General features: G+C 50.3%; 1 protein-coding gene across 1 annotated transcript in view; it reads left to right on the forward strand.

The window, feature by feature from the left end:
* The window catches only part of BMP6 (bone morphogenetic protein 6), a 145,295-nt gene that overhangs the window by 123,766 nt on the left and 2,106 nt on the right, over positions 1-19,423 (forward strand). The window contains exons 3-5 of the mRNA XM_079935488.1: positions 10,944-11,092; positions 11,578-11,775; positions 19,328-19,404. Of these exons, the coding sequence (XP_079791614.1) occupies positions 10,944-11,092; positions 11,578-11,775; positions 19,328-19,404 (424 nt within the window). The remainder of the gene's footprint in view (positions 1-10,943; positions 11,093-11,577; positions 11,776-19,327; positions 19,405-19,423) is intronic.

Consider the following 19,423-nt stretch of genomic DNA (forward strand, 5'->3'; position numbering starts at 1 on the left):
GCTGCTCTGATTAACTGTCAGCCTTCCACTGTGTGATGGGAGGTTGTTGATGGTAGCATGTTGCTTTTCATAACATGTACTCATGATCTTTACTTTTATAGCACCTATAGATTAATAGTGCAGTTTGGGGGCCTTTAAGAATATCATTTGCACCTACATTTCTATCTGGTGAAAGACATACTTTGACTCTTCTTATTCAATTTTGTATATCTGGAAGTCAAAGTCAAACAGCATCTCTTGAAAGCCAGCCAGAAATTTTTTCAGTGTCTGAAAGATGGTTCTGTTTGGTACATGAACTGGCCACACGTGCCTCTGATAGTTTTGACATCCCATATTCTACTCTCTATGGTTTGGCGGTTGTATTACCTGGCAGCGATAATCTATCTTCTGTGTATAGGATAGCTTTTCTTTTTTGTGTTCTATCATGATGCGGTCCTTTGGAAGACATTTAAAGTGAGAATTAATTACCAGATTCAAAATTCACTTCCTCCTGGTATAAGCACTATCACGACTCTGTTTGCAGACAGGCAAAGCAGGGTCTTTTGTTTTGTTTTTGTTTTTTCAGTTTGGTCCATATGTTTCATCCTAACTTCAGAATCCTTAGGATTGGAAGACGTGCATCTTTGAATCAAGGGAACAGGGCAATGCTGTGTTAAAAGCTGGTTTTTAAAACCAAGAAAGATTTCCTTAGGCCACCCAGAGGCCATGCCGGTGGAGTCTCCAGAAACAATGCCAGACTGAATTATTGTTTAAAGTTGTGACCAAGTTCACCATTTCTGACCTGCTTTTTAAGATAGAATATAATGGTTCCAGGAGAGAAAATAACTGTCAAAAGGCAAAAAACAGTTTTCCAAGATTTTTAATTTGATTCGCTCCTCTGAACCATTCACAGAGATAGGGAATGTAGGAATAAGTCAAGGAAGGGGGATGGACATGAGTCCAGGTTGGGACATGTCTGAGTCATGGTTGGATGCCCAAGAGGCAGTGGGATATGGGAGTGTTTAAATCAGCAGAATGAGCTAAACTCTACAGGAATGGATATTTGAGATCACAGGTGAACTACAGAGGTAGATTAGATAGCTGTGTAAGAATAGAAGAACCTAACTGACCCTGGACCACTTATTAAAAATACTATCTTTTTTCCGTGCACATCAGTGGCATTTTTGTCATGTATCAGGTGACCACATGTGTTTGGGTCTGTTTCTGAGGTCTTTGTTCGGTTCTATTGATTGATTTTTCTCATATCAATAAAAACTCTGATTCTTTCAGTTTTGTAAGAAGTCTTAATATCTGGTGTGTAAGTTCTCCAGATTTGTTCTTTAAGATTTTCTTGGCTATCGATGGCCCTTTGCATTCTCAGATATATTGTAAACTCAGCATTTCAACTTAGACAAAAGAAACTTGCTGGGCTTCTGTTTGGAATTTCATTAAATTTAGAGCTTGATTTGGGAAGAATCGACTCTCCCTAATATTGAGTGTTCCAGTCCACGTTTATTTAGGCTTTCTCTAATTACTCTCAATAACATTTTACAGTTTAGGGGGTCTTGAATGTTTTTATTAGAATTATTCCAGGAATTGAAGTTTTTATCCTATTGTAAATGATGTTATTAGCTTTTAAAAATTTCAGTGTCTAATTCTTTTTTGCCCACATGTAGAAATGCAATTGATTTTTTTTTTTTCTTCGGTACATGGGCCTCTCACCGTTGTGGCCTCTCCCGTTGCGGAGCACAGGCTCCGGACGCGCAGGCTCAGCGGCCATGGCTTACGGGCCCAGCCACTCCGCGGCATGTGGGATCCTCCCGGACCGGGGCACGAACCCGCGTCCCCTGCCTCGGCAGGCGGACTCTCAACCACTGCACCACCAGGGAAGCCCTGATTTTTATATATTGATCTTATATCCTGCAACCTTGCAAATTTACATATTAATTCTAATAATTTTTCTCTGCAGAATTTTAGAATTTCCATGAATATAATCATGTCATCTATAAATATTTTTATTTTTTCCTCTGTAATTCTTATATTTTTCCTTCTCTTTTTCTTGTTTTATTGTGCTCACTAGATATCCAGTGCACTGTTGAATTCCATTCAAATTTCTGTTAGATTTCTAATCTCAGATTGGAAATCTCTGTCAGATTTCTAATCTAAGGGGGGGGGAAATGTTTAATATTGCACCATTAAGGATAATGTTTGCTATAAATGTTTTTGTAGATACTCTATTTTATTAAGGAAATTCTCCTCTATTCTTAGTTTGCTATGGGTTTTTAAAAATTAGAAATCGATGTGGATTTTATCCTTTTTCTGAATTTTTTGGGATGATTATAGTTGGTCCTTCATATCCATGGGTTCTGCATCTGTGGCGTCAACCAACCATGGATCAAAATATTTGAAAAGAAATTCCAGAAAGTTCCAAAGAGCAAAACTTGAATTTGCTGTGTGCTGGTAACTGTTTATTGATACATAGCATTTACATCGTGTTGGGTATTATAAGTAATCTAGAGATGATTTAAAATATACAGGAGGATATGGGTAAGTTACATGCAAATACTGTACATGATTTTGTATAAGGGACTTGAGCATATGGGGATTTTGGTATCCAGGTATTTTTGGGATCCAGGTTTGGGTCCTGGAACCAGTCCCCCAGGGATATTGAGGGATGTCTATATATGATTTTTGTCCTTGATAGTGTTAATGTGATATACTACATTAAATGATTTTCAGGTGTAAGGCCAACTTCACATCCCTGGAACAAACCCAACTTGTGATTTATTATCCTTTCACTATAAGGCTAGATTCCAAGATCATGTCTGAAAACTTTATTATCTGGATCACCTGTGGGTCTGTTTCTATTATCTATTTGTTCCCTTGGTTTTTCCTCATTTGGTTTCATTTCCTGGCATGCCTGATAATTTTTTAAAATTAAATTCTGGGCGTTATTTATGAAATCAATTCTAGATACTGGTATCTCCTTCCAGACTGGGTTTCATTTTCTTCTGGAAGGCAGAAAAACTACAGACAGGTAGATCCCCTTGTTCTCTTGTCTTAACTGAGGCTGGGTTTCCAGGTGTGTTAAGGCTTCTCCATTTCTGGTTTTCCTTTTCTCCTACAGTTTAGCTCTTCAGGGGTCTCAGCTGAAGGTCTAGGTTGTTTACCAGAAGTTCCCTTCCTTGGTGGCCTCTGAACTCTAATTTTTTAACTCCCCAGTATTGAGAGACTGCCAGAAACTCTGCTTTGCTTTTTATCCTCTAAGCAGTTGCTTTCTCCTTGTTTTCTCAGCTTCCTCCTGCATGCAGACACAGTCTAATATTTGGCAAGCATCTCAAATGGAACTATTGGAGTTCATGGACACCAGGACTTGAAGGGCCAAGGTCCTGGAGGAAGTGAACCCAAACTTCTATGAGATCACTTTTATGAGCTCACTTCTCTACAGCCTCTTTCCTCTGGGACCTTAGCCCTTCAAGTCATAACTTCCTGAAGCTCCAATTTGCGTCCCCAGCCAGCGAGATTGCTCCAAGCTCCTGGCTGCTTCTCCTTTCTGTTTGATATCCTTGCGTCATGCTAGGAATTAACAAATACCCTGAGATGAAAAAGCAACAGCAAATACAGGGTTCACCTCAATGCATTTCTCTTCTCTCTGAGCTCTCGACTCCTCAACCATTGCCTTTCTCGGTTGCTCTAAGATGGCTTCCAAGAGGTTTGTGTTTTTAGTCTTAGCAGGAGTGTTCGTTGGATACATCGTAGCCAGAAGCATCCGTCTCTGAAGTATCATATTTTTATTATTTTTATTTGGAAATCTTTATAATGAATCCCCACACATGTTGATGTTTGAGTCATTAACCAAACAGTATAGTTCTGGAAACCAGACCTGAACGCGGTAGTGGAGCCAGGATCTAGGCGAGTTGTTTTCTTAGAAGAGCGTTTCTCATAGACTGATTCTCCTAAACTGATTGCTGTCTGAGTTCTGTCGGATGTTCAGTGCTGCCGCCCAAAGTGAAGTAATGTGAACTCTTATCTCCACCGACATGAAAGTGAGATACCTGGGACCCTTTTCTTTTATGAAGAGAAGGGCAAACTTGAGAAAGCCAGGAATAGGAGAACCCTATTGTCGTTTGGGTGGAGGAAAATCAAAGCCTTTTTATCGCTGTGCCCAGCCACACCTGTTTCTCTTTCTGTATCTGGCTTTCACAGGTCCCATCCCCAGGGACTCCTGCAATCTTACTGCTGGCTTGATAATCTCTGACGCACTCAGCGTGGGCCCCGGGCAAGCACTGAACTTTTCAGTATTTGTTCCTTTGCCCCTGAAAAGGGGATAATGTAACTGACCCACAACTGCTGTTATGTAACCCGTTAGTTTCATCTTCTTAGTCAAGAACATATTCCTTAGACTTAGAATCATCTCCCTGAAGTTAAAAGAAAAAAAAGATTCAAGAAGCTACCAAATCTTCTTCCTCGGCCTGTCTACGTTCTGTTCTTTGCAAGGGCGCAGGGTGGCTGAGAAGGTTAGAGGGGAATTAACATTATCACACAGAACTGGATACACTCAGAATAATGCTAAGTTTGGGGAGAGGGGGATGTCAGGGCATGGGGAGCCGGAGGAACTATTGTTTGGAACTGTTTATCCACTTGGTAAATGTGGCAGAGAAAAGAAAATAGGTCTGAGCTTCCCTGGTGGCGCAGTGGTTAAGAATCCACCTGCCAATGCAGGGGACATGGGTTTGAGCCTTGGTCTGGGAAGATCCCACATGCCACGGAGCCACTAAGCCTGTGCACCACAACTACTGAGCCTGCGCTCTAGAGCCCGCGAGCCACAACTACTGAGCCCACGCGCCACAACTACTGAAGCCTGTGCGCCTAGAGCCCGTGCTCCGCAGCAAGAGAAGCCACCGCAACGAGGAGCCCGCACACCGCAACGAAGAGTAGCCCCCGCTCGCCGCAACTAGAGAAAGCCCGCGCGCAGCAGCAAAGACACAACGCAGCCAAAAATAAAATAAATTTTATTTAAAAAAAGAAAGAACATAGATCTCTGTTTCTAGAACTATGCCTTCTGGATTATTCATTCGCAGAAACAGGTTGCTTTGGTTGCCAGCATCTCCCGCGGGACGTCCAGCTTTGTGGGAGTTGGGCCATGGTTGTGGTCAAGATTTTGTTTTGCTATTTCTTTTAAAATCACAAATTAACAGTATTTTACCGTTTTAATTCCCTATAGTGGGCAAGGACGTGGATGTGGGGTTGGTGATAAGAACTAAAATATATAAGATGTGCCCATGACATGTTTAAAAGGTGGCAGACCCTTCATTCAATCTGTGTTCAATCGCTAGGGCGTGCTGGAGTATTTGCCCCGGTGTCTGGGGGCCAAAGAGGACAGGTTAGGTGGCCATGAACTTGTACGAAGTAATCTTCCACCTTCCCCCTCTCTCCCTGTCTCAGACACATAGAAGCAAAGCTTCTAAAAATGCAGCTGCTTTGGACTTGATCTAACCTGTGCTTCTGTTTATCAGTCTCACTCTAACTCCCTGAGGGTAAGGCCAGCCCCTGAGACAATCAAACACTTGTGGAGCCTACATGACTTTGCATGATTTTAAGGAGAGGAGCAAGATATTTTGAGAGCAGACAGCTTTGAACCTTAAGTCTAAAAGGCAGGCCAAGGTCATTCTCCTCATACTCGAGAAGGAGAGTGCTGGAGGACAGCGCCTCTGAGTGTGGTCCCCAGACCAGCGGCACCAGCATCACCTGGGAATCTGTTTTTTGTTTTTGTTTTTGCGGTACGCGGGCCTCTCACTGCTGTGGCCTCTCCCGTCGCGGAGCACAGGCTCCGGACGCGCAGGCTCCGCGGCCATGGCTCACGGGCCCAGCCGCTCCGCGGCATGTGGGATCTTCCCGGACCGGGGCACGAACCCGCACCCCCTGCATAGGCAGGCGGACTCTCAACCACTGCGCCACCAGGGAAGCCTGGGAGTCTGTTAGAAGTGCGAGTCTGCAAGGCCCCGCCTCAGAAACTCTAACAGTCTGTGTGTTAACAAGGCCTCCAGGGGATTCTGATGCAGGCTGACTTTGAGAACCTCCGCTATGATGGTTAAGAGCCAAGTTGCCTGGGTTCAAATCCAGCTGAGCGAGTGTGAGCAAGTTGCTTAACTCGTATGTGCCTCAGTTTCCTGCTCTGTAAACCTGTGGTGGTATGAATAGTATTTTGTTTGCCTCTTCGGGTGGTCGTGAGAAGCTAACATATGTAGGAGAAGTCCTACATATGTTTACATGGTAAACACCATGTCAGGGCACAGCTGTGTTAATATCCTGACAGCAGAGTGATTTGTACTGGTTTATTGAAGATGAAGTATCCCTTACAGAGTGGAAGTGCGTTTGATATATGAACTTTTGATGCTCATCCTAGAGGTGCAAATTGGGTAAATTCAAGTACCATAAAATCAGTGAGAGCTTGGCCGATTATATAATAATAATGTTCATTCACCCTTGTTACTCAAATCCGTGTGTGTGTGTGTGTGTGTGTGTGTGTGTGTGTAGCAGTTTACTCTGATTTGTAATGCTTTGTTTTCAAATATCCTATTTCTTTCTATCTTTTTAGTTGGTAAAAGTTCAGACGTAATCCTCTATATACGATACATTACATAAGAAAAAAGTAAAAATCCTTGCCTTACTGTCTAATTTTCATTGATTTTTGACTTTCATTCTATTTGAAAATTGTACTTCTCGCCTGAAGAAGACCTCGATGCCCCTGGAGTGGGGTTTAGAAGGGAACCCCTGCTGTTTGCGTAGCAAAGTCAGGAGCGCCTTGTTCGAGGCAACACTTTGACAGGGTGCGTAGACTGAGAAGGTCATGTGTCACTGAAGAAAAGTAAATAGATGTGGGTCACACCAGACCCATTTTAGTGACTTGCCATAAATAGTGTCTCTTAAATACCTGAGTTACTGGAAGCATTGAGCCAGTGAAGTCCCTCCTCAAAGCTGTCATTCTTTTTGAAAGTTCCTCACCCTTTCTGAGTGTGTGTCAGTGGTGTCTGCAGTCTAGACAGAGGGCATTGTGCCTGGGAGAAGGAGGAGGGTGAGACCGGGAGCCACTGGAGTCCCAGCAGCAGGCGTTAGGCATCTCAACCTTTACTTCCTGCGCGACCTTTCACCCCTCCGACACTGACCCTGACATGAGAAGTCACTCATGATTTCTCATCCTGTGCCAGCCCTGAGCATCTGAATGTGTTTTCTGTATCCAGCCGCCATTGGCATTGATGTGCAGTGGATTTTAAACTCTGACTTTATTATTCCAAGCCCTTGTTTGGGTAATTACTACCTCTGCCCTGTACTTTAGAAAAAAAAATTTTATTGAACTAGAGTTGATTTACTATATTTTGTTAGTTTCAGGTATACGGCAAAGTGATTCAGTTGTGTGTGTACATACGCACACACACACACAAATATACTTTTTTCAAATTCCTTTCCATGATAGGTTATTACAAGATGGTGAATATAGTTCCCTGTGCTATACAGTAGGTCCTTGTTGTTTATCTTTTTTTTTTTTTTGGTGGTACGCGGGCCTCTCACTGTTGCGGCCTCTCCCGTTGCGGAGCACAGGCTCCGGACGCACAGGCTCAGCGGCCATGGCTCACGGGCCCAGCCGCTCCACGGCATGTGGGATCCTCCCGGACCGGGGCACGAACCCGTGTCGCCTGCATCGGCAGGCGGACTCTCAACCACTGCGCCACCAGGGAAGCCCTGTTTATCTATTTTATATACAGTTGTATGTATCTGTTAATCCCCAATTCCCAATTTACCCCTCCCCCCCTTTCCCCTTTAGTAACCATGATTGTTCTCTGTATCTGTGAGTCTCTTATTGGTAAGTAAGTTCATTTGTATGATTTTTTAGGATTCAGCAAGTAAGTGATCTCGTGATATTTGCCCGCCTATACTTTTCTTGACTCTGCTTTTGAAGCCTGAGCTCCGGTTTCAAGCTGTAGTGACCCCACTTAACACCTGTGTGGCCTTCACACCTTTACCCTCTCCAGGCTGCACGCCCTCAGCTCTAGAAGAGACACGTGATAGGACCTGCCTTCCCCGGGCTTCCCTTGGAGCGGCGGGAGCTCTTCTCGAGGCCCCGCTCGGTGAAAGTACACGGGAAATATTTGCTGTTCCTCCAGCCACTGAGCCCAGCTATTTCAAGCCCATGTTCTCCATCACTTCCCTTCTAAGGGACCTGAGCATCCTAGGTTTAAGTGGCTGAATTTGATTCGCCCTCAGTGCCCTGAGCCCCGGAGCTCTTCCTGTCTCCAGGCTCAGCTGCGACCCTGTGTGTGTGGATCCATGGGTCTCCTAAGCTGTGAGGACCGGCACTGTCCTCGCTGCACAGTCAGCGAGGTGTGGCCCAGAAGCACCACCAATTCCTGGGGACCCCAGTGGGACTCCGGAGCAGAGTCAGGGTAGAAACTCGGGCTCCCGTGTCCACCAATCCCCACGCACCGTGTGGACTTCATTTCCTCCCCATCATGGTTATGCGTGCTTCCCCTCCCTCTTTAAGTCACGCCCTTCTCCTCTTTCCCTTTTTCTCTTCTTCTGTCTCCCTTTTGTGGATGACGGCCTCTGTCCCATCGCCCCACTTTCTCTAACAGACTCCCCCGTTCCTTCATCATTAACTCTTTTTAACTATAAAAGCTCATTCTAGCTCTTTCTACCAGCTATGCCACGCCCATATCTTGGGCCGTATTTCTCTGCAGCCTTGTTACAAGTCCTGAAAACATGTGCATGGAAGCTCTTAGTGACCAGTGGCCCTCGGCTCTAACCCCCCACGGACCCTCTTCAGCTCAGGGGCAGCCTCACACCCTGACATTCTCACCGCGTCTTCATTCTAGAAGCCGCCCCTCTGACAAGAACATGTCTTGTGCATCCTTTGGGACTAGGGTGACTTTTCCCACATTGCCGTTCATAGTGTCTGTGTTATTTCTGGATGAAGGTCTTCTCCAACCTTTCAGAACAGCACTGATGTCTTTTTACATCTTCACTTCAAAGCTTTGGACCCGCCACCCCCTCTTGCTGCTTTCCACGAACACCCCCCGTCTGCCTGCCCACAGCCACCTCAGTGATGGGGGGGGTAATTTCTCAGCAGGGTGTGTGACACATTGGGGGAGGGGGGGTGCTTTATAGATGGCAGGCGGTGATGTGCCCCCTGCAGGCTCTGTCCACCAGCTGAATAAACGATGCGTAGGCACACCTACTGCTTGGAACTTGGAAAAGATGACAATAGCCTTGCCTTCCAACTCTGAGCCATGTAAACAGGAAAAATTGTTTCCCCTCTGAGAAGTCTAACATTTTTAACTCAGATGTTTCACTGGCCTCCCAGACGTTTGATGGACTAGAGATACATTGTATTCATTTGTCACAGGTTGTCTTTCATAATAATCTCAAAAGGCAGGAAGTCATTGTGGAAAACTCTGAATCCACTTATTTTCTTTTCACCAGATTGTTCTTTCAATTACTGGTCATGTGTCCATAAACTCACACCTGAGTCTCAGTTTCCCCAGCTGTAAAATGGGGGTAATGATATTCTACCTAGTTTTCAGGATGGTTGAAGCAAAGTAGATGCAAGCGCTTTATGACCGATTTAAATGTACACTGTTAGGACCTCCCTGGTGGCGCAGTGGTTAAGAATCCGCCTGCCAGTGCAGAGGACACGGGTTCGAGCCCTGGTCCGGGGAGATCCCACATGCTGCAGAGCAACTAAGCCCGTGAGCCACAACTACTGAGCCCATGTGCCACAACTACTGAATTCCATACGCCTAGAGCCCGTGCTGTGCAACGAGAAGCCACCACAATGAGAAGCCCGCGCACCTTAACGAAGAGTAGCCCCCGCTCGCCACAACTAGAGAAAGCCCACACGTAGCAACGAAGATCCAATGCAGCCAAAACTAAATACATAAATGAATTTATAAAATAAATAAATGTACACTGTTAGTATTGTGATGGTCATCTTAAATTTAGTATTGAATTCTAGTAATTGTTCTGTAAGCTCTTGCAGCAAAATATTTCCAGCACCAGGGGATTTGAGTCTTTCCATGGCTAAAACCTCCCCCTTCCCTGTCATGGGAATTCCAGGCCATTTCGTGCCGGTGTCTCTGGGACGTCAACTCAGACTGTGTCCTCGCGACACACCAAGGTGACCGTCCTACACGCTGCCTTGTCGTGGCATGTGGGTCCCTCACCCCATCTTCCCACACTAGAGTTATATCAGCTGGAAACTGTTAAAAAAAAAAAAAAAAGTAAAAGCAGTCCGTGTGGAGCCCAGTGGAAGGAAGGGGCTCGGTGAGTTTGCCTCAAAGGGCCCCGGCATGGCTCACAGCGGGGCTGGGACAGACTTGAAACTCACCGTCCACATGGGGAAGGACGCGGCTCTCACCGTAGGCCATGTGAAGGCCTTAATTAACAGAAAAGACTTCATGATTACTCAGAAATAGGATGTGAATCCTGGCTTCTCCTTTCACGGGAACTAACGTGAGGATTGTCGGGTTCTGAGGTTTTAAAAAAATTAACAAAGTACAACTTAGTAAATGCTCATCTTTATTGATCCTGATTTAATATTTGCTTAACCCTCTTCCTCACTGCCCCCTCCACGGCCTCTCTGTTTAGAGTTCATTAGCTGCAAAGCATGCAACAATAGGACTGTTTATTTATTTTGAATTTACCTTAATTCTAAAAAAGATGTGGCCTGAGCAGCTGTCGTGAGGCTTTTGGTGACACCGAGGGGCGCCCCTATGTCAGCTGCTGTCCGTGCGGCACCCCAGCAGGTTGTGTTGCGGGTGTGTCCTGTGTGATGTCACACCAGCCGGAGCCCCGGCTGGTCGCCGTCCCTGACCCGACGGTGGCATCTGTCGTCTGACACCGGGCAGGACGGAGTGGGGATGAGCTGGGGGCCCTGCGCCCTTCATCCTGCCGCCTTTTCCCTCTTTCAGAGACTCTGACCTGTTTCTGTTGGACACCCGCGCCGTGTGGGCCTCGGAAGAAGGCTGGCTGGAATTTGACATCACAGCCACCAGCAACCTGTGGGTCCTGACCCCGCAGCACAACATGGGGCTGCAGCTGAGTGTGGTCACGCGCGACGGTGAGTTGGCCAAGCTCGGGCCGAGGGTCGTCGCCTTGGTCTCCTTCGCGGCAGGTGTGGCAGAGCCGTGGTTTCCGGGTGGGCCCCGGGCTCCAGGATGGCTCGGCTTCCTGTCCCCTCAGAGCCACTGTGGACCAGCAAGGCCTCCCCCCCACAAGCCTCCTGGCAAGGACTTGGAGATGGTGAGATGGTCCTGGATCCGAGAGGACCCGCGGAGGGCAGCGCCCAGGCGGAGGCCAGGGCGCGTCGAGAGAGAGAGGAAGGCGGGAGCGGGTCCGAGGGCCGACACCGCGTGGGTCAGTGGGCGCCCTTCCCGCACCTGTGCGTCCCCGCTGCGGCCCGCGGGCCCGGCACCTGGGGCCTGTGGAGCTGCCTCGCCGGTGGGAGGCACGTGATCGGGAAGAAGGATGCACAGGCCGGGGTGAGAACAGCACAACTGGGGGGCTGGGGGTCCCACCACCCTCCTGCTTTGATTTGCCTTCCAGGGCTCGACATCAGCCCCCGAGCCGCCGGCCTCGTGGGCAGGGACGGCCCCTACGACAAGCAGCCCTTCATGGTGGCCTTCTTCAAGGCCAGCGAGGTCCACGTGCGCAGTACCCGCTCGGCCGCCGGCCGGCGGCGACAGCAGAGCCGCAACCGCTCCGCCCCGGCCCAGGACGTGTCGCGGGCCTCCAGCGCCTCAGGTGGGTTGGGCGACCCCGTCTTTGCAGGACCCTGTGGGCTCTGGGGCGTCCATGAGGACACAGGACCCGCCAAGGCTTTCAGACGCTGTGCGGCTTCCGCAGGTGCCTGGGCAGCCCCCGATAATCTAGACGGGTCCCTAGGCCGTCAGAGGGGAACACTTGTTACCCCGAGGTTGTCTCAGGCTGCAGACAGCCTCAGAGTCTGTTTTGCCAGAAAAGCGTCCTTTTGTTTGGTCAGGTCTCTCCACCTCTTTTCATGCCCGTGCCGAGCCTTAGAGCGCCTAGCTTTTCTCCTAGTTGCGTTACGCCGGGGAAACCATGACTTGCAAACGTGGTACATCCGTGTAAGGCGGGTTGGCGTTCGTCGGTGCTCTTGGCTGGAAGTGGTATGGCCAGTCAGCTCCACCAGCCCTCTCTGATGGATTTCGCTGGTGCATTTGATTGGCAAGTTCAGGGTTCTACCTTTAGACGTGGTTAGATCCGTGGGCTCAGATGATATTAGGAATCTCTGTTTTCCTAGCTTCCTCTGTTGGTGGCATTCTCAGAAAGCCTGTCTTGATGTGGTGGTCAGGAAGGCAACCTCAGCTTCAGAAAGAGAGCATCTCTTTCGTGGTAGCTTCAGACAGCCAGGTTGGGCCCAGGTGCTCACCCCCTGGAGGGTAGGGGATGGAGTCAGCCCCCTCCTGCCCTGAACAGGCAGGGTCAAAGCGCAGGAGAGAGGAAACAGCTCCCACTGCCCGAGTGTCAATTCAGAGGTCTTTCCGAAATGCTTCCTCCCACGCCTGCCTTTTGGGGAAGAGGCACGGAAGCCCACTCATCAGAACACGGTGGTGGGGGGGGCGGGTAGCAGGCGTTCCCTCCTGACACCCAGCTCACAGAGCTAGTCAGTATTGAATTCAAACCAAGGTGCATCTTACTCTAGAGTTGGTGCTTTCGAGTTCTGGGTTTCCTTTTCCTTTAAACAGCCCAGAAATCAAGCACGAAGTTGAAGATTTGCCGTAGGATTTGCAGTTGGAGGTCTTGCTTCCCTCATTACTACTCTGTGACTTTGGACAAACTAATCCACTTCGGCGTCAGTTTACCCAGCTGTTAAGTGGGGATGCTTGATCCTCGGGGGCTTTGCTGGAATTAAATGAGAAGCATGGCTCTGGCTCAAAGACGAGTTGCCTCCAAGCATGGGAAGGTCTCAGGGTGTACGTTAGGCTCCTCTGAAGGCATGTAAAATACTTCTGGAAGATGCGTTAATTCTTCCAGGTGACTGTTTCACAGTGTCATCTTCCATGGCCGGCAAGAGTTCTTGGAACTTTCCGAAGCGCCCCGTTTTCCTTTGGGAAACAGTGTCTTCATTTTGGGTTCTGACTCAGCGTTTCTGTTACCAGTAACCTGGATGTGGAACTTGTACCGCCCGGTGTGATGTGACATTGTGGTGCTTCTCCTCCTGGTGTTTCTTGGAGGCTTCGCCCAGCATGCGTGTTCCTGTGTTTACCGCTAGAAACAGTCAGGGTTGGGGTTTAAAGAAGAAGAAGAAATGATTGCTTGCCTTTATTCGCTTGGCAGGAAGCCTGCTGAACAGTAATCATCGCAGTGCTGTCCTCGGGGTGCGGCGGTGCAGCCGGCCCGTGGCATCTGATGAACTGCGGTCAGTTTGGTACCAGGACCTCAGGCCTGAAGGCAGCTCTTGAGGTGTCGATTGCTTTTTGTTTTTTTTTTTTTTTTGCGGTACGCGGGCCTCCCACTGCTGTGGCCTCTCCCATTGCGGAGCACAGGCTCCGGACGCGCAGGCTCAGCGGCCATGGCCCACGGGCCCAGCCGCTCCGCGGCATGTGGGATCCTCCCGGACCGGGGCACGAACCCGTGTCCCCTGCATCGGCAGGCGGACTCCCAACCACTGCGCCACCAGGGAAGCCCTCGATTGCTTTTTAAAATGAAAATCTCACTTGATTTACTCCACATCCCCTCCCCCACCAGTACACACATAAATGTCTTTTTTAATCGAGAAAACATGTCATCTCTGATTTGGGTTTTCGTGGCATCACTGAATTATTCTCTTCCAAATCCCTTCCGGCATTTTGTTTTCAGTTTGATGAGTTTAAATTAAATACGAATAGTAAAGGTGGTCTAATTTGTAAGAAGAGGCAAGTACCTCTGCTTTTTCTTGGTCTTCCCACCCCCCAGCCCCGTACTTTCAAACATGCTTTGTTCCTTTCAGCAGCACTGAGGCTAAGAGTTCGTAACAAATGGGCCTGGCCTCACCTGCTTAAAGGCCCAGACCCCCAAGAAAGTGTTACTCCGGAGGGTCCTCCTTCCCTCCCACTATCTTCAAAGACTCTCACAAGCTGGTCCAAGAAGTGGCCCAGGTTAGTCTCACTGAAGTGCTTTATCGGTTTGGCCCTTTCCTCCTTCCTTATTCTCGCCATTAATGGGAATGGAGGTGCAGAGGGGATTGCTCTTGGAGAAGGTGTTTCCAGAAAGATGGCCTGCTCTCCAGGGGAACGGACCATCGGTTTGCGCTTTCTTTCCGGGCTATGGTGGGGCCAGATGTTGCTGGGTCTTCGTGAACCAGGTAGATGCTGCCGAGACAAAAAGCTGTGGTCTCGGTGTGACTCCAGGGGGGACTTGCCCCTTGTAAATCTTTCGGGAGGTTGAAGGAAGAGATGGCTTGGCCTCTGCTGCCCCCCGTCTTCCACAGTGTGCTGCTCCCAGGGAATTCATACTTCTCCACTGAAACAAACACCAGCAGCCGCCCACTGGAGACTGTCCTGCCTCTGGGTAAAGAAGTTAGCATCATCCGTCCAGCTGCCTGTCATCAGGGTGAAACATGGCAGGGAAACACGTGGCTGTTTTTGGAACTGAGCTGCCGATGCCGGAGACGGCGGGACCCGTCGCCAACGAGGGAGAGGCCAGCAGCCCGCCCGCCTCTTCCCCTGCCCACCAAAATCTGCTCTCACACCTGTCCTTGGCCTTCAAGCTGGACTTCCCAAACACATGCACCAAGCAGTGGGTTTGGACCGAAGTCTCCCTGGATGGGTTTGACCTGCCCTGGCCTCTCTGTTGCTGTCTGCTCTGAGTGGATGCTGGATGTTGGCCGTGTCGCTCCTCTCCAGTGGGCTTGGATATCGTCTGGACCATATTGTTCATCGTTTGACACGTGTTTTACTAGTCCTGGTCCAAGCCGTGCTGTGCAGCCCACTGGGGATTCTAGTGTCTCTGGCCATTCTTTTCGGCCTCCAGGCTACCAGCCAGCCCACTGCTCCTGTGGCACCCCATCCACGGCTCCCCGAGCTCTCATTGGGTGGTCTCGTTCTACCTGCTGCCATTCATCCTCTTTCATAGTATCTTTCTCTCAGCGTCCATGATTTTGTCTCCTGGGGGACTGACACCACCTGACCGACCCATTACAAGGGTTGTGAACAAATGGCCTTGAGGGTGGTTCCATGTGGTGATTCTAGATTCTGTTCTAGCTCATTTTCCAAGATCTTTCCAAGACATCTTTGGGGTGTGGGGCAGTGAATGTGCTTTCAGTTCAGCTGGTGAGTCTGAGGTTTTCTGCCGTGTCCACCAGCTGGCTGCCAACACCGTGACTGAGAATTGCTCTTTGTTTTGGCAGATGAATAGTTTTGAAACATTTTCTGCCACTTTGAACAATTCATGTCAAATTGGATTCACTGGTGGCGCAGTGGTTGGGCCTCGTTCACCCTTCGCTCATGTTGCCTTCACTCAGCCCTGCCGACTGTCTCTGAAGCAGCAGCTTCTCAAGACCCTCTCTCTTCTTTGGAATGAGCTCTTCATCGATTCAAATGCTACCTGCGAGCATCTCTTAAATTCTCCTCTGTCTCTTTCCAACCCACCTAAACATGTATCCTTTTCTTAAAATTTTATTTATTTATTTATTGGTTATTTTTGGCTGCGTTGGGTCTCTGTTGCTGCCCACGGGCCTTCTCTAGTTGCGGCGAGCAGGGGCTACTCTTTGTTGCGGTGCGCGGGCTTCTCATGGCCGTGGCTTCTCTTGTTGCGTAGCACGGGCTCTAGGCGAGCGGGCTCAGTAGTTGTGGCTCGCGGGCTGTAGTGCGCAGGCTTGGTAGTTGTGGCGCACGGGCTTAGTTGCTCCGTGGCATGTGGGATCTTCCCGGACCAGGGCTTGAACCCATATCCCCTGCATCTTAACCTCTGTGCCACCAGGTAAGTCCCCAAACATGTATCCTTAAGGGTCCTGGGAGAAAAGGTGGCTCTGGTACATGTAAATACACTGTTGACCTTCTCGTTGCTGGTTCATATCTTCTATCCCTTGAACTTTCCAGTTGGGACCATTCAGTATGCTTCCAGCATAGGAAAGGTAACCAGAACTCATCACTTGCAAAGCAGTGATGTGGGTACTTTATTATGACTATGACATGCTTTGCTATAGATTTCAGGGAATTTCAGTGCCTAGACTAGGGGGTCTCATTCTCCCAGAGCAATGTTTGCTTGGCCTTTTAGTTCCTGGCGGGTGTCCCCTCTAGCTCAGCACTTGCTTCCACGGGTTGACACGCCAGAGATGACAGGGCTCGTCCACCATGGACACCCAACGCTTGGGAAGAACGGACACGGGTCAGGGCTGTGACTTAGCCGTGTATAGTTCTTCAAAGGCGTTGCGAATTTTAATGTGTCATTTTGATCTTAAATTCAAACTTTAGGGCCTGGAGCTTGGCTCCCAGATGTCTCGGTCAAGAGGTGGAGGCTCGTCCAGGGCTTTCTAAATGAAATCAGAACTTAGTTCTCCACAGCTGTGGAGGACAGTCAGGGCATGAGTGATTGGAAAGTTAGAGTTGTTCCAAATTCCATATTTCTAATACTTGACTCTCGTCTGCCATTACGCCCCTTTAGGATAAAAGTTATCAAGGAGTGAAGCCAACTAGAACCTGACCTTCTACTCCATCCCTAGGTTCACCCCTAATGAATGTGCTAACGGGCCGGTAATGCTGAATAATAAAGAGGTGTGAACAGGTGCTGCAAGATGCCCGAATAATTCACCAACTACTGCCAACTCCCCAGAGGGCACTGGGGGCCAGGGTCCCTCTAGGAAGGGACAGAGGTGCGTGAAGCAGGGAGTCTCAGGGCTCAGTCTTTAAGGAGAGCCTCTGTTTTCAAGATACTTAGCTCCATAGTCTTTTATAATCAAGACCAAGGCTGAGATCAAAGCCCCGCTCAGATTAAATGGAGCTGTATAAGACCTTGAAATCCTGCAGCCACAAAAGAACAGGACTTCACTGTTGCCTTTCATGCTAACCGTCCGGTTGTAAACAAAATCGAGCCTCTGAAAAGCAAGCTGTCCCCCCACTCCTGCCCCCCGCCCAGCACTTTACGAGATTATTGACACCAGAAATCAAAATCCCAGTGTGGTCCCGGGGTCCCACAGTGTCAGTGGCACAGGAGCTGGGCTTCTTCCAGCAGGTTCTCAAGGCCCCGTTGATTCTGTGGGGTACGTGGGAGCCGGAGATTCCTTTGGGATAAGCTGGGCGGATCAGGCCGGAGGCAGGGGAGGAGCGGCCAGCCCAGTGCAGACAGGGGTACCATTTTAACAGCTGCCCTTTGCCCTTGCCCTTGTCATTCTAGGAGGGAAGGGAAATGAGAGCAGCGAATTGTTCCCTCTAAAAAACAAGCTTCCTCTGGGAAGACTCTGCAGCCTGAGCTCAGAAGAGCCGGGCTGTGCGGACAGCGTGCTCTGTGCTCCTGCTGTCCTGGTGTTTTCCTGGCCGAGCCTGGGGCCTGCAGCTGGTGTGGCCTGGGGCAGGGGAGGCGGTCAGCCCCCAGCGGCTGTCTGCAGAAGCCTTCACGCTCCTCCCCTGCCCCCTGGTTTCTTAGGCCGCCCTGACTCTGTCTCTTTCCTGCTTCTTCCCCTCTCCAGTCTCCCCTTTGTTCCTCTCTCCTCCTCTCTTGGGGCTGGAAAGGACAGCAGGCCGGCTGCCTGGACCCCTGGGGCTTGGGCCGAGCTGGGGCCGCAGGGATTCAGGTGCAGCCGCCTCCCTGGTGGCTGCCCGGCCCCGCCTGTGGCGTGATGGGGCCCCTGCCCTTCTCATCCCGGCCCCGCTCTCCTGAGAATCTCTTCTGCCCAAGGGAAGCGAGGGCCAGACTGCGGAGATGGCGGGGGGTCGGCCAGGCCCTTCCCCACGCCCCCTCGGTTCCGTCCGGCAGAAGCAGCAACTGTCCCTGCCTGCGTCCCGATGCCCACTGGGGGTCCTACAGCCCAGTTCCGTCCTGATCCTGACGGCCTGGGGGGAGCACAGATGCCACCAGGTCAACGGCTTGGCCCCCTGCGGATGCCACCTGTGGCTCTGTCCCGCTCGGTGAGATTCAGGGGTTCCCGTAACGCCCCCTCCCGGGTCTGCTGATTCACTGGAGCAACTCACAGGACGCAGGAAAGTGCCCCACTTGGGACTCCAGCTGGATTAGAAAGGACGCAGAGGCAGGGCGGGCCGCTCTCCCCGCACACGGACATGCTCACCCAACAACCCCAGGCTCCCCCGAGCCCCGTGTCCAGAGTTGTCACGTGGGCTTCACGACTTGAACTCCGCCTCCAGTCCTCCCCCCTTCCCTGGAGGTCAGGCTGGCCCACGTCCCAACCTCTGATCACGTGGTGGTCTTTCTGGTGAGCAGCCCATCCTGAGCTCTCCGGGGCCCCACTAGGAGCTGGATTATCACACAGGAAATTCCACGGTTTGGGTAGCTCTTCACATGTCCTGAACTTCATTCCACCAGAACTGCTCTCTCTTCCTCTCTCTCCCTCTTTAACTGTCCCTTCTCTGAACTCCCGGTGGGGTTTCTCTCCAGCCCCTGCGCATGGCGTTCAGATTCTGTTTTGTACTGGCGTGAGCTCTGCACGTCTCACGGCACCCCGTCCGTTCCCTGAGTCGCTGGAGGCCAGAAGCCTTGCCTGACGGATCCTCGTGTTTCCCGTGGCACCTCGCAGGGAGCGCGTCACACAGAAGCCGCTCCGTCTGGCCTAGATGAGTCAGGGCACCCTTGTCCTCCTGCCAGCGGTCGGTTAATGAAGCCAGGCTAGCAGGTCCTGACACACAGAGCAGGTGCGCGCACTTCAGCCCAGCCCCGCCCCGCGCCCACTCCCGGCCCCCCGGGCAGGCCCGGCTCCAGGGCGCCCCCTTCAGGAGGCTCTCCCGGCCCCTGCGCAGCTTCAGGACAGCCCCGGTTTTAGAAAGCGAGCGGAACCTGCCTGGTGTGTCTTGCCTGTGAATACGATGTCCTCCAAGTCAGGGCCCCGGGGTGTTTGGGGCATCTTGGTCCAACAGGGGATCACGACAAACATCTGTTGCTTGAAAGGAGTCCATTCAGGTCAGTAATGACGTGCTGTGTGCCAGTGTGCCCGGCAGTGACCCCAGAGTGGACGAGACGGAGTAAGTCAAACACCCGAGCAGCTGGGAGGAGGCTGCAGAACTGTGGGCGCCCCAGCTGTGTCTAGCGGGGGCCTTGCGCACGGCTGGCCCGTGGTTAACTGTCCGGGTAAGTTTGTAAGCGAAGAATGAATCAGTTAACTGTTGCATCTTCTGCTCTCCAACAGATTACAACAGCAGTGAACTGAAAACAGCCTGCAGGAAGCACGAGCTCTACGTGAGCTTCCAGGACCTGGGCTGGCAGGTGAGTGCTCTGGACAGCA

Source organism: Stenella coeruleoalba (assembly GCF_951394435.1).
Source record: "Stenella coeruleoalba genome assembly, chromosome: 10".
NCBI lineage: Eukaryota > Metazoa > Chordata > Mammalia > Artiodactyla > Delphinidae > Stenella > Stenella coeruleoalba.